The sequence below is a fragment of the Stylophora pistillata genome, chromosome 10, assembly GCF_964205215.1.
Source record: "Stylophora pistillata chromosome 10, jaStyPist1.2, whole genome shotgun sequence".
Taxonomy (NCBI): domain Eukaryota; kingdom Metazoa; phylum Cnidaria; class Anthozoa; order Scleractinia; family Pocilloporidae; genus Stylophora; species Stylophora pistillata.
Window position 1 is genome coordinate 3,342,200 of NC_142528.1, and position 13,371 is coordinate 3,355,570.

Below are 13,371 nucleotides of genomic sequence, written 5' to 3' on the forward strand. Positions count from 1 at the left end.
GAATCCTGCTATTTATTGGTGGAACTCTATCTTGGCAAGTTCTGCACTACATTTTAACATCTGATTTCCACGTCATTCCTTCGAATGGAATATTTCAGTTGAGTATTGAAAGTAATCCAATTGCATCCTTTGTAATTCTTAATCGTTTTAAATAAGTTGTCCCATTGGTTGTTTGTTAATAGGTTTTTAACTATATTATATTGTTAGGCCTTTTTTAATAGTTCCATTAGAAAATAGTTGATAGGTTATTAATTGTGTCCCCAATTAGTAGAGGGTTTCCTTAACCCCATCGGCTAGATATTTCAAGACACACTAATAAAGTTTATGTATGTATGTATGTATGTAGGTTTCATTTTATTTCGCTACGTGATTGGTCCACAAAAATCGCGCCACTTTCCTCAATCAATCAGATTCAAAACCAGAACCAATCGTGACTTTATCACCCACGTTCTCTTGAGCTATGAGCAGTTTACTTGTTTTTACTTTAACAATATTTGCCTTCGTGCAGACTAACTGAATTGATTACTTTGGTTTGGGTTTTACTACACTTACTCGGAATATGCAGTAAGCAACTAACCGCTGGCGTTCCATTTCCGTACCTACTGACTAGAAATTACGTTCTTAGCTTTCCATCCATTTCAAGAGAGTTCAAGTAGCAGTTCTTTAAACTCGTAAGAAGACTGATAAATTGGAAAGATTAAAGAAAAGCTCAGAAATCCGAGTTTTTGTGAGGTTTTTAATTAAACAAACTAAACAGACGATATGCTGCATTAAAGTAGAATCCCTTCATTAGTTGACGGTTTTATCTTTTATTTATCCACAGGCAGCCCAAGCGTACTGTGTGTGACCCAGGTTTCAGTCCGGCGTGTGACTTTGGGTGTAAAGTTCATTAACAGCGATAACTAACATATTTTAAAGATCAGATTTCAAGCGTACGAATGGGCCGTTAAAAAAAGGAAAAAATATAAAAAAAGATGACAAAAAGTTTAAAAGGATAATAAAAGCGAGGAATAAAACAAATGCAGTCTCCCTACCTTTTTTCCGTACCTGCTTTGTTGCCAACGGTCGTTTTGACGCTGTTTTGGCGACTTTCTTTGTAACGCGTGTGGTGCTACCGGTCAACTGCGCACAAAAAAAAAACTCAAGGCTGGAAACTTCAACCGGTCCCAAACACCAACCGTCGCCACTCGCAGCACAGGTAGCCCAGGCTCTGTCACAGGCTCTTTCACAGTGAATAATTAAAGAGTTTGTATAGTGGTTTAGTTGGACTACGAAGGTAAGACTTTATTTCTTTGATTATTTCACACAACTTACAAATATCCTCTTACCCGGGATACCTTGTTAGAAGACTATGGGGAGGACCCGTTGAGAGAGATTTGACTAGGTTCCAGGTTGACCGCGCATTAACGGTCTCTCAGCTGCACAAGAAGTTCCTTCCACGTATTAGAAAAATTCAGAACGGCTGTTAATTTAAAATTCTCGCTGGATTGGTTGCTCGACAAACCGACTTTTGTGAGATTTTTTTTGGTGAACTTAAAGGGCAACTATTTGGCTTTCGTGCTGCCGAGTTTTGATTCGAGGGAAAGTATTTAAGTGTTGTTTTCGGGCGATTTTGGCGAGCATGTGTCAACAGAAGTTTCCGACCTTCCCGTATTTTATGCACGGTAATTTAGGGCGTCAAGCTGAAACATCAAAACGGCCTCAAATCGCGAGGAGAACAACACAGACTACTCTCTACGAAGGTAAGAATTTATTTCTTTGATTATTTCACTCAACTTTACATTTACGGAGCTCAAAAGCAAGTCCAACCGGCTAAACCACTATACTAACTCTTTAATTATTCACTGTGAAAGAGCCTGTGACAGAGCTTGGGCTAGCTGTGATGCGCTTTGATATTTGAATTCCGCAGTAAGGGCAAAAGGATACGCGTACCTACAAAGCGATTTAGCCAGAATGGGTAGTAAAACGGAGCGGCTCTCGGATCGATGCAGCGGAATTTGGAAACTTTTGCCGCTGGAAAGGATAAGTAATAAGTAAGCGCCCTCATGGGTGGAATTTTGAGAGAGATCGGTCGACTTTTGTGCAATTTGTCGGCCTTCGAGTGGCGACGGTTGGTGTTCGGGACCGGTTGAAGTTTCCAGCCTTGAGTTTTTTTATAAACAGTTGACCGGTAGCTCCACACGCGTTACAAAGAAAGTCGCCAAAACAGCGTCAAAACGACCGTTGGCAACAAAGCAGGTACGGAAAAAAGGTAAGGAGACTGCACATGTTTTATTCCTCGCTTTTATTATCCTTTTAAATTGTTCTTATTTTTTTTAATTTTTCCTTTTTTTAACGGCCCACACGTATGCTTGAAATTCGATCTTAATATGTTAGTTATTGCCGTTAGTAAACTTTACATCCAAAAGTCACACACAGCAAGCTTGGGCCACCTGTGATCTATCCTCTTTTTCAGTGGTAATTAGGCATTCATTTCCTCTTACTTCCCAACTTACGTAGACAGAAATATTAGCATTCGGTTTCCAATGTTACAGCTATTGTTACTTGCAGTTAGTCAGTTTTAAAATTCATCCTGTGTATCTGTTTTCATTGCCGATTTTTCAATTCTCTCCATATCGAGAGTTGAGATGAGTTCATGATCAATCTTCCTACACGCAGCGAATCGCAGACATTTTCCTCATTATATGGAAAAACAATCGCTTTGGTAAAATAGCCAATTATCGCGGCGACATGATAACTCATAACACATTTTGTTACCATAGCTATTTATAGCTGTTTTTGTAAGCTATCATGAATAAACCTAAAGCACAGTAGTATGCTTTTCAGACGAAGACACGACCGTGATGACCCGAACTCTGAAGTTTAACATGACTCTTACTCAAGTTTTTGAGAACTGAAAGGTATTTATCATGTATGGTTTTCGAAAATTGCAAGCAATTTTTCGTAACTTATTCGATAAGAGCTTAATTCAGGGTAAATAGGAGTGACTTGAAAGAACTAAGTCGATTCTTAATATTTTGAAAAGTTTTCAGTATTTACGCGCCTACATTTAGAAAATTGATCAGTATTGAGATCAGTTTCACTTGCTCCAACTTTATCTTGTGTGAAGGTGAGACAAGAGACAAATTATCACAAACATGTTAGTGTTCTTTCTATTTAAAAGGAGTAAATTTCATCGCGGAAGCTAATAGAAAGAGATATAAGCTTGACATAAGCTCTTCCTTTCTTCGTCATGCACGGTAATTGAATGCTAAGAAAAGGAACTAACAAATATCATTTGTGTTGCTCTATTCGTAGCTTAAGACTAGGTGTGCTATTCGCTAAACACGCTCTTCTCCCAGCCTTTTTTTAATGTTTCTTTGTGCATCTTTAAGAAAGGCAGGTGAGCTCGCTCCCGCTCGAACTGAGTAGTGCTCAAAATTTCAATGATGAATAAATTGTTTTGATTAAAGTAATATAAAAGTTTCAAAATTTTCTCCATTGCGCAAAATTTCAGCCATTTCTTGAGTCCAGCAAGGGAACCTCAAAGGTTAACAAACTTTCAAAACCTCAATAAATGTATTTCTAACTTAGGAAACTCACATCTGCTTCTGATTCTGAATTACAAATTCCGTTTATTTGGTGCTCAACAGTATGCAAATAGATTTAAATAAAAATCCGTAATGCTTCTTACAAAGTGCATACCCTAAAATGCATTATAACACAGCACGTGTGTTTGTCCAATGTCACTCCTATTGAGTTACAATGGTATAAATCTCTTAATACCTACGGCCGCGCGGATATATCGTGGCGTATGCAGTCAAATTTAGCTGCAACGTTCCAGTCCAATTCAGCTGCGAGAAGCTAGAGAAGCTATAATCGCTGTCGGCTATGCCTCGAGCAACTTTTAACCTTCTATGGCGCTCTCTAAACTTCCTGTGTGCATCCATGTTCTGTAGCTCTTTGTGTAGTTTTCTTTTTGACCACAGAATGGAAATTGTCGCACATTATAATAAAATAGTCTCGCTTTGTCATTAAAAAGCTGTCATACTTTTTTCTAACACACCATTACCTCTTGTAATAAATTAAGTTGGCTCACTTTATAATAAACTCGGTATAGACGGTCGGAGCGCAAGTAGACCCAACGATAGCTAATAGATTGTAAATAGTTAGCAAAATTGATAGTAACCAGTGGCCAGTCTTTCTAACAAATGTTAAGACGTCGTTTTTAAATTAGGTTTTTAAAGGAACACGAGCTGTTTTAATTATTTTTATTAGTTTCCCACCATTTCTGCACGTTGTATATTATAGAAAGTTATAATCCCGGTAGGAGCATAGGTTACGTTATTACGTCCTATGTTTTTTTTTTTGTTGTTGTTTTGTTTTGTTTTGTTTTTAATTAGCTCAGCATCTTGAAGTTCAGTACTACGATAAGAAAATTAATAATACTGACGAAGATGGTGATACAGGACTTACGCCATAACGGACACTATCTGCACTTCCACAGAAAGACCGAGCTGTTACAAAGTGCGACGAGCTTTGTTATAAAGTATGGCAGCTTTTTGAATACAGAGTGCGACAAGCTTTATCAATTTTATTACAAATTGTGACAGATATTCCGAAATAAAACGGAACAATTTATACTTCAATAAACGCACGCTAAGCATGAACCAGTCGTTAAATCATTTAAGGAGAGAAGGTCATTTATCTTGCCATTTATTAACTTTGCACTGAAGTGAGTTCAGTCATTCGCATACTACCGGGTATAGGCAATATAAAGCTAAGCAAATATGTCACCTGTTTTTACGTAAATTTTATGAGAACAGAAAGTAACAGGTGGTCGTTTTATGTGATATGTGATATCGTTGGCTATAAGGGAGCGAAAACTACACGATCAATGGGATGACGATCTCCAGTCAGAAAGCTGGAACTCAGTTTACTCTAAACTTCTCTGTGGCGATGCTCACAGTAGTTTTCTTTTTGACCACAGAATGGAAGTCTGGTACATCGTTAATCTCGTCTTGAACGCCATAACATCTTTCACCACCACTGTGTTCAACACTTGTACAATCTACGCGATGAGGAAAACTTCTTCTTTACCGGGACCTTTCAAAACACTTCTCCTGAGTCTTGCAGTTTCTGATCTTATCGCTGGTTTGTTAGCTCAGCCATTGTACATCCTGCTAATTGTCATTTTGTCCAAGCAAAACACCTCGGAGAATTCCTTGGCATCCACCCTGCTACTGGTCATCGTATGTGCTCTATGCACCGCTTCACTTCTCAGCGTCATGGCTTTGAGTATAGACAGGTTCCTTGCTGTTCATCTTCATCTCAGATATCAGGAGCTTGTGACTCACAAACGCGTTGTTGGTGCAGTGATCGTGACATGGATATCAAGTGTGGGTATTTCACTAGTTTGGATTTGGAGGAAGGCGTATACAGCCTTCTCCTTCGTCGCAATAATTTGGAGTCTTTGTTTCGTTTGCATGACAGTTGTTAATTTTAGACTATATCAAGCTATCAAACGCCACAGAAACCAAATCCAGGCAAGCTTACATGTACAGCAAGTAGCACAGCATAGCCAGGTAGAGAGTGCTACAAAGCCGAGAAAATCTGCAGTAAGTACACTGTATGTGTATCTTGTAGTTTTAGTTTGTTATTTGCCAATGTATTGTTGTATAATTTTCACTGCAATACATGGAAGTGCAGACAGTTTCCTTCGCTACTCACGGACCGTTATGTTTTTCAACTCTTCATTAAATCCTGTTATTTACTGTTGGAGGATAAGACCAATTCGTCAAACCATGATGGACGTACTACGGAACATATTCCCATGCAAGTCGGCATCAGAATCAGTGCCAACAAGATCTTCGCAAGAAAGAACAAGAACAGCACATGGCATCCACACTACGAGAAATTTACAGGAAAGTTGAGGCGTTGTGACCTTAAATCTTGACTGAGTAATTAGTACATTTTTAGTACTGTGTACCGCACTTATAACAAATATCGTTATGAAAAATAATGCGTTCTATCATAAAGGCTGATAGTTTCGAGAGAAACTGTTTGGGGCTGCGTCGGTGGGAGTAACGAAATAATTCGGATATATCAACAAAGTTGAAGTGGTAAATTGGCCACCCTAACGATTACAAAAGCTGACGTTTCGAGCGTTAGCCCTTCGTTGGAGCGAATAGAGGAATTGTGGGTTGTGTGTGCTTTTAAAGGCAGAGAATGGAGCTACGTTATTGGTGGGAACATGGCAACGAGAAAAACAAGAATAAATTAGTGGAATTTAAAGCGTTCGTTGATCCCTGTGGGATTTAGACTGCCGGTTTGAAAGATGAGCTTTTGTTCAAGATTTTTACGGCTTTCCGTGCTACCTAAGTGTAAGGAAAGACTGCAGATTGCCATATGTTGCTTAGATGATTAGGTAAATTAAAATGTCTAGCGACTGGTTTCGATGTGTCCTTGTTATTCCTTTCCACGTCTCGAAGGTGTTCTCGGAATCGGTCACCTAGTCTTCTGCCTGTTTCGCCGATGTATATCTTTTTGCAATAAGTGCAAGTTATGCAATAGATTACATTGGCAGAGGTGCATGTAACGTGATCGGTGATCTTAATGGATCGTTTAGGTCCCGATATTTCCACCACAAATCAGAGTCAATGCGCCAGTTTTTCGATAAACGTGGTTCCCCTTTTTCTGTCGTTCAAGCGGGTTACCACCGCGCCCAACTTATTGATCGACATTCAGCACTACAAACGTCGCATAAGGAAGATTCCGACCGCATTCCATTCACTCTCACGTTTCACCCTCACAACCACTAAGTTAAATCCATCATTCTTAAGAACTTTAAATTACTTCAAAACGATCCAGAGACAAGCAGTATCTTTTCGCAGCCTCCGCTCATTTCATTCAAACGCGACAAAAACATAGGCAATTTTTCGTCAAAAGTTCTTTTCACACTAATGTCCAATCAGGCGCTTTTAAATGCGCTCATGCACGATGCAAAACGTGTCCTTTCATTCACAACACTGATAAAATATCGGGACCTAAACGATCCATTAAGATCACCGATCACTTCACGTGCACCTCCGCCAATGTAATCTATTGCATAACTTGCACTTATTGCAAAAAGATATCGGCGAAACAGGCAGAAGACTAGGTGACCGATTCCGAGAACACCTTCGAGACGTGGAAAGGAATGACAAGGACACATCGAAACCAGTCGCTAGACATTTTAATTTACCTAATCATCTAAGCAACATATGGCAATCTGCGGTCTTTCCTTACACTTAGGTAGCACGGAAAGCCGTAAAAATCTTGAACAAAAGCTCATCTTTCAAACCGGCAGTCTAAATCCCACAGGGATCAACGAACGCTTTTCATTCCACTAATTTATTCTTGTTCTTCTCGTTGCCATGTTCCCACCAATAGCGTAGCTCCATTCTCTGCCTTTAAAAGCACACACAACCCACAATTCCTCTATTCGCTCCGACGAAGGGCTAACGCTCGAAACGTCAGCTTTTGTAATCGTTACGGTGGCCAATTTACCACTTCAACTTTGTTGATATATCCAAATTATTTCGTTCTATCATAAGACACATAAATACATAAAAATCTTAATTTTAATAAGTGCTCCAATAAGAATCTTATCTGTACCCTTCTGGTTTTGATTGGATTTTGTCAGCTAAATTTGTGGGTTACTGATGCTCAATATGCCAAAAAAAAAAAAAAAACATTAAAAGTGGGTTTATGTGACAATCTTCGTTGTGTTCAGATCTGAGTGTTTGATAAAACCTTTGCACGTTTAGTAGAAAATGAAGATAGCATATTTGAAGCCTCATAGGTGATTACTTTTCTTTAACTGACACTGACATACTTCACGCAAGGCGTATATGGTGTAAAGTTTTTTTTTCTCCCCGCGCCTCAATCCAAATACTCCTGAAAATAAACCGTTTTTCATGATGACAATTTGAGTCTGAAGTTATTATCAAAATGGAATAAATGGGGCTTAGCCTTTCGGAGAACCACCGATGAATTCTGAATAATCAATATCGCTTAAGTTTTCAGTGCCTCGCAGGTTTTTCCGCACACCTGTAGCCGAAAGTCGTTCTTCTTAAAGTTGTACTGTGTTCCTATAGGTCAAGCTAGACCAAACTCTGAGGCACACTTTAATCGTTAGTGCGTTGTCATTAATTCAAGTGAATGGTAGTTCAGAGTTAATTTCCAACGCGATAGTCACGGAAGTTCTTTCCATAGCGGCTTATCAGTTAATTGGTTGATACCCAAGCGTTTTAGAACTGGTTTCATTATTTTTCCTCTAGCCGTTGTGTTTTAAAAAATGTCCAGAACAGTTACGCTACGCTGACAATTCTCCATATGATTTTTGGTTTTTGTTTTTCTTGACGGAAATGATTAAAGTACATAATCAAGTTCTTTTACGTCTTTTCCACCTGCTAGAGGAAGTATTAATGCTTCAGATCTTTGCGTTGAAACAAAGTTATTTTTTCTTGAAGGGAAATCAGTTGGTACTTAGAAACTTGGGACTACAGTAAGGTTACGGTCTCATTTCAATTTTTCACGAAAAAAAAATGAAAACAATAACCCTTTCATTTTTCTCAGTGACGTATGATCATCTGTCACACTTCATTGGAACAAATTTTCCAGACTGTCATCCCCTCGGGTCACTGTTTAAATAGATAATCTTAATTTGATTCTAGAAACCCGTTTTGAAACCTGAGTTGTGAGTCTCGCTGCCCCCACTATGCATTGGCATATTAGACCATCCTAATATGTAAAGTAGAGGCTCGTTTCATGAAATATTGGAAATTCAAAACTCTTTTAATAAAATTTCAGAATGCTTTTTGCATGCACATTTTCTAACACTTTCTAACACATCCGCAATTTCTACCACATTGATGTGTTTCAGCAAAAACCAACATTCCAAATTCCAATTCGATCTGGAAACAGTGGACAAGTAAGAACTACCCAGTTGAATGTCCATTGCTAATTTATTATTTATTACTATTTATTTATTTATTTTAGCCTCGTTTTCACGCTGGACTTCATGGTTCAGAACTTAACCCCCCCCCCCCCCCTAAAAGCGATCTGAGCAAGTGGCAAAGCTGGCACCAAAACTTTTCATGTTTAGTAGGACCTAATGAACACTTTTACACTAGGTGCTTGCTTTCAGCACGAACTTCACACGGGACCTTATTTTATGACATTTGCTTCCAGACTATGATATGGAATTCAAACTGATAAAAGTAAAGTGATTATTCAAAATAACTGAAATTGAATGCCGGTTAACGGGCGCTCTCAAACTTAAGATTGACTCCTCTTAGATGTCAAGACCCAATCTGGTGCCCAAGCAGCTATGGTTCATTTGGTTAATAAAGCTTGGGAGCTAAAACTCCTTAATCCCAAGGGACCAGTCCTTATTTGCTGCCCTAGGGAATGAGAAATTCCCGGGGGATCCCATGGTTTTTCAGGGAAAACGGAGGGGGATCGTTCGTTACCAACAAAGTATAAAGGGGAACTATAGAATACTGACTAACAATTTACTACCAATGAGCGTAAGGGGGTCATAGGACTATTAACGAGCCTCATAGGGGCATCTGGTGAATTTATCTTGACTCAACAACCAGAATCTTCCCATCCCTGTCCCCCCCCCCCCCCGCCGTTTCCCAAGTTGCCTAGCGAAAATTGTTCAAGATGAATTTAGCAAAGGAAAGAAAATGGACGTGACTTCCATAGGTTTTTTTTTTTAACTTATGAAGAGTTGTTCATGACGAGCAATAAAGAGTTGTTAAGTAATTGTTCTATTTTTACTCTGACAACAAAGCAGCCTTCTGTTACAAATGAAAAGAAAAAGACGTAACTCAGCTTAGAATGGCTTTTATGCAAATAGTTTGGTTATTGAAAAGGAGAATATCACTCATCTGTCTGATTATGACATTCGTATTATGGACAACATCGTCCATGTTTTGATTAGTAAAACCTCCTCAGTCTTAAGTCGTAATTTTTTAGTCTGGTATATGTTTGAAAGCCAGAAGCTATTATTCTTTACACTTAGTTTTAACTTGATACCCATAGCAGGAGCTCCTCAATTTTTTACTTTTCGATTTCATACTCATTTTCTATCAATGACCGTCTTTGTTTCCTCCTTTTTTCGCTTATTTTTACCTTGTCTCAGTCTCGTTGCCAATCTTGCGTGAAAATAAAGACTCAAAATCGAAACCAGGAATGATATCATAATAAAACATCGAGTAGATTAGAAACACATTGAATATTAGTACTTTATTTAGGGCACTAAATTCATATCCTATGCTGTCAGCTCTTCATTTTGCATGTCTCCTCTCAAAGCAGCTCAAGACATCTGGCTTGATTTAGACTAAATATTTGCATGCATCTTCAAATTGACAAGCTTTCAGCTTGAATAAAACCGCGTGGAATTGAACTTTTCAAATAAACGATCAACTATCGATAATTGCAACTTCCCTCGTGGCAAAATGGCAGATAATGAGCTCACACGTGCTTCAACGTTTTTCATTAATGTCGTCTTGAACGCCCTTTCAGCACTGGTAACAATCGTTTTCAACAGCCTAACAATTCAAGCCATACGGAAAACCTCCTCTTTACCAGAACCTTTCAAAACATTGCTGCTGAATCTTGCCGTTTCTGATCTCGCTGTTGGTCTAGTAGCTCAGCCGTTGTCAATTGCATTTGAGTTAGGGGGTTGCCGTGTTACAAATATTTTATGGGCCATGCAATTTGCACTCGTTGACGTTTCGTTCCTTGGCATCACGGCACTGAGTCTGGACAGATTCCTGGCTGTTCATCTCCACCTCAGATATCCAGAACTTGTGACACACAAACGCGTTCTTGGTCTGGTAATCTTAGCATGGGTGCTCGGTGCTATTCTTTCATTCGTTTGCGCTTGGATCATCAATGATGATCGATCAAAATTAGTCAACATCAAAATCATCCTTTGGAGTCTTTGCTTCATTTTTGTAACTGTTACAAGCTTCAGACTTTACTTTGCAGTAAGACTCCATGCAAACCAGATTCAGGCTTCACAAGTACAGCAAGCCGCACACAATGGTGAATTAGCAAATACCGTCAGGCTGAGGAAATCCGCCGTCAACACATTTTATGTATATTTTGTTTTTTTAGTTTGTTATTTGCCTTTTTTTTGTTCTCTTCTTGCCAAGCAATTCTTTGAGTTCAATTTAAATTGGTACAAGGATTTTTCTCTTTACTGTCGCACCCTAATGTTTGTAAATTCATCTCTGAATCCAATTATCTACTGCTGGAGAATGAGCGACGTTCGACACTCTGTAAAGGACCTAATGCAAAATATAATTGCAAGGCTCAAATGTGGATAAGCAACATGGAATATTATATATTGCCTATACCAGTCCACTTATTTCTTCTTATTATTTAATTTTCCCAGGCGGTTTTTCTCACTTTTTTTTCTCAATTCGGTTACAGTGCAATGAAAGTCGCTCGTAACAAAGAGTAAAAAATAGTCAAAGCTGAAAAAAATTCAAATGTTCGTTTAAAATACACCTCTCCCTTGAATAACTCATTTTTATAATTATAATAAAATGTACTGAGAGGGCCTTACTAAAAAAAAAAAAAAAAGAGAATGAAACCCTTAAACATTAAGATACGAATGTTGCGCACGTGAAGCGTTTGTACGCTCAAAATTGATTTCCTTGCTTTATCATGATCATATTTTCGTCTGTTTATCAAGTAAGCCGTAATTTCGCTCCCGCTAGAAAAAAGATTTGAAGAACGTAACAGGAAGCGTAGCGGCATAAAATTAAAGAATGCTGCATTATATCAGGTACTTCTAAGGCGTTAGCCACATATGGATTAGCAGCACGATATGATTGTTGAATAAACTGACGTGTGATAGGAAATTAGTGCGTATTAATTCTTCTAGAAATTGATCAAGCTTTGTTTCTCACCAGGAATTACGCATTTGGGTAAGGACTTCCTTAGCTAATAGATGCAGCATTTTTGTAACCTTGAGATGGATAGATCGTAGACAGTACAAAGTTGAATTGTGAAGAATAAAGTCCGATTTGAGCGAAAGTTTTGCAGTCCAAGATTGTTAAACCAGCGTGAGCGGAACTTCTCTCGAACACAAGTGGGAAATTTTGTGAATTTAGCGCGACTCTTTGGCTCTACGGATACTTTGGTTCTAACTTTGGTGGAACCCCGTGTTGATAACACTGCACGAAATTGAATAAAGGAACCACAAGAAATTTAACACTTAAAGGGCTCTGCGCGAACCGATGAGTCAGAGCAAAAAGTTTGTCATCTGTTGTTTATTTTTATTCTGACAGCACAAGCTGTTCTGAAAAAAAAAAGTTTTCAATTCAACTGACTCCATATTTCTAAATCTAGAAAATTGCAAACCATTCTGCTGTCTATTTTTGTGATGGTTCATGTTTTATAAGTAATTGTTTGATTCAACTTTCTCTTCATTTTGTGATTCAGTTTAAAGAAGGGGTTCGGGTCAAAGACACTGTGGATAAATTAGTAGAATAAAATTATGCGATATGAATTCATAAGGCCTCAAGGTCTGCCTTCAGCGCTGCTCATTGGCTAACGTGGTATTATTTCTCATTTTCTCTTTATTTAAGTCAGTCTCATTTCAAATCTTTTATGAATATAAATGTTTGCACCCGAAGCGTGGCACGATATTAAAAGAAAAAAACAGACTAGGACGGGAATTCATTGGATCTCACCTGTTTAGTTAGAAACTTACTAATCGGCACACTGTCGCTTTGAATTTATTCATACGCCAAGTTGTAACCCGCTATCATGCTCCTATCAGCAATTTAAGACATCTGGCTTGGTTTGGGCATAAAACATTAACATATATTGCTAAACTGTTATTCGCTCAGCTCATACTCTGTTAAACCGTTCCGCCGGTAACCATCGAAATTTCTTCAAAATTTCATGTGACATATCAGGAGTGATACAAATCAAATTGAACGCGTGTGTCCATGCAGCTGACAAGCTGAATCAGCCATAACGCCTAAAATTGATTTTATAAAACTGGAATGCCTGTTAAATTGTATATACGAGATCTTCTATTCGTGATTCCGATAACTCTCCATATAGCTAATTTAATGCTAGCTAATAGACAATACACTTGGATGAGAATATATGACCATCTGAAATTCATAAACTATAACGTCATCACAAAACGCTGGAAAGATGGTGAAGTTTCATCCGCTACAGCGCGTTTTCAAAATATTTATTTATTTTTTGTACATTTAACCTTTACATGCATTCCCTCAATACTTTGAAATAGAATTTTGAGGAGCGCGACTTAGTTACTTACCTAACTTTGCAAATTATTCTGAATACCAAACG

At 38.3% G+C, this 13,371-nt stretch overlaps 2 protein-coding genes across 5 annotated transcripts; both read left to right on the plus strand.

Annotated features, from left to right (window-relative positions):
• The first annotated feature begins 1,263 nt into the window (after positions 1-1,263).
• LOC148721423 (melanocyte-stimulating hormone receptor-like) lies at positions 1,264-12,713 on the plus strand. Of its 4 annotated transcripts, XM_088735693.1 has the most exons (4): positions 1,419-2,251; positions 2,827-2,900; positions 4,383-4,528; positions 4,970-6,432. In XM_088735693.1, exons 3-4 carry the CDS (start codon positions 4,437-4,439, stop codon positions 5,910-5,912), a joined length of 1,035 nt encoding a protein of 344 aa, XP_088591819.1. In that variant the 5' UTR covers positions 1,419-2,251; positions 2,827-2,900; positions 4,383-4,436; the 3' UTR covers positions 5,913-6,432. The 4 variants fall into 4 exon arrangements, 3 of the variants coding, with proteins under 3 accessions (XP_088591819.1, XP_088591821.1, XP_088591820.1); XM_088735695.1 differs by lacking the exon at positions 4,383-4,528 and having other exon boundaries at positions 1,420-2,251; XR_015992392.1 differs by lacking the exons at positions 4,383-4,528; positions 4,970-6,432 and adding an exon at positions 11,955-12,713 and having other exon boundaries at positions 1,264-2,900.
• Positions 10,007-11,634, plus strand: LOC148721424 (histamine H2 receptor-like). Its single transcript, XM_088735696.1, has one exon. The coding sequence runs from the start codon at positions 10,488-10,490 to the stop codon at positions 11,361-11,363; it is 876 nt and encodes a 291-aa protein (XP_088591822.1). The 5' UTR covers positions 10,007-10,487; the 3' UTR covers positions 11,364-11,634.
• Positions 12,714-13,371: the final 658 nt, after the last annotated feature.

Bases quoted from the DNA above. Each gene is read 5' to 3' on its own strand.
- LOC148721423 (XM_088735693.1), top strand. From the start codon at position 4,437: ATGGTGATACAGGACTTACGCCATAACGGACACTATCTGCACTTCCAC. The intron at 4,529-4,969 runs GTATGGCAGCTT...TTTTGACCACAG, and splicing joins GCGACGAGCTTTGTTATAAA to AATGGAAGTCTGGTACATCG.
- LOC148721424 (XM_088735696.1), top strand. From the start codon at position 10,488: ATGGCAGATAATGAGCTCACACGTGCTTCAACGTTTTTCATTAATGTC.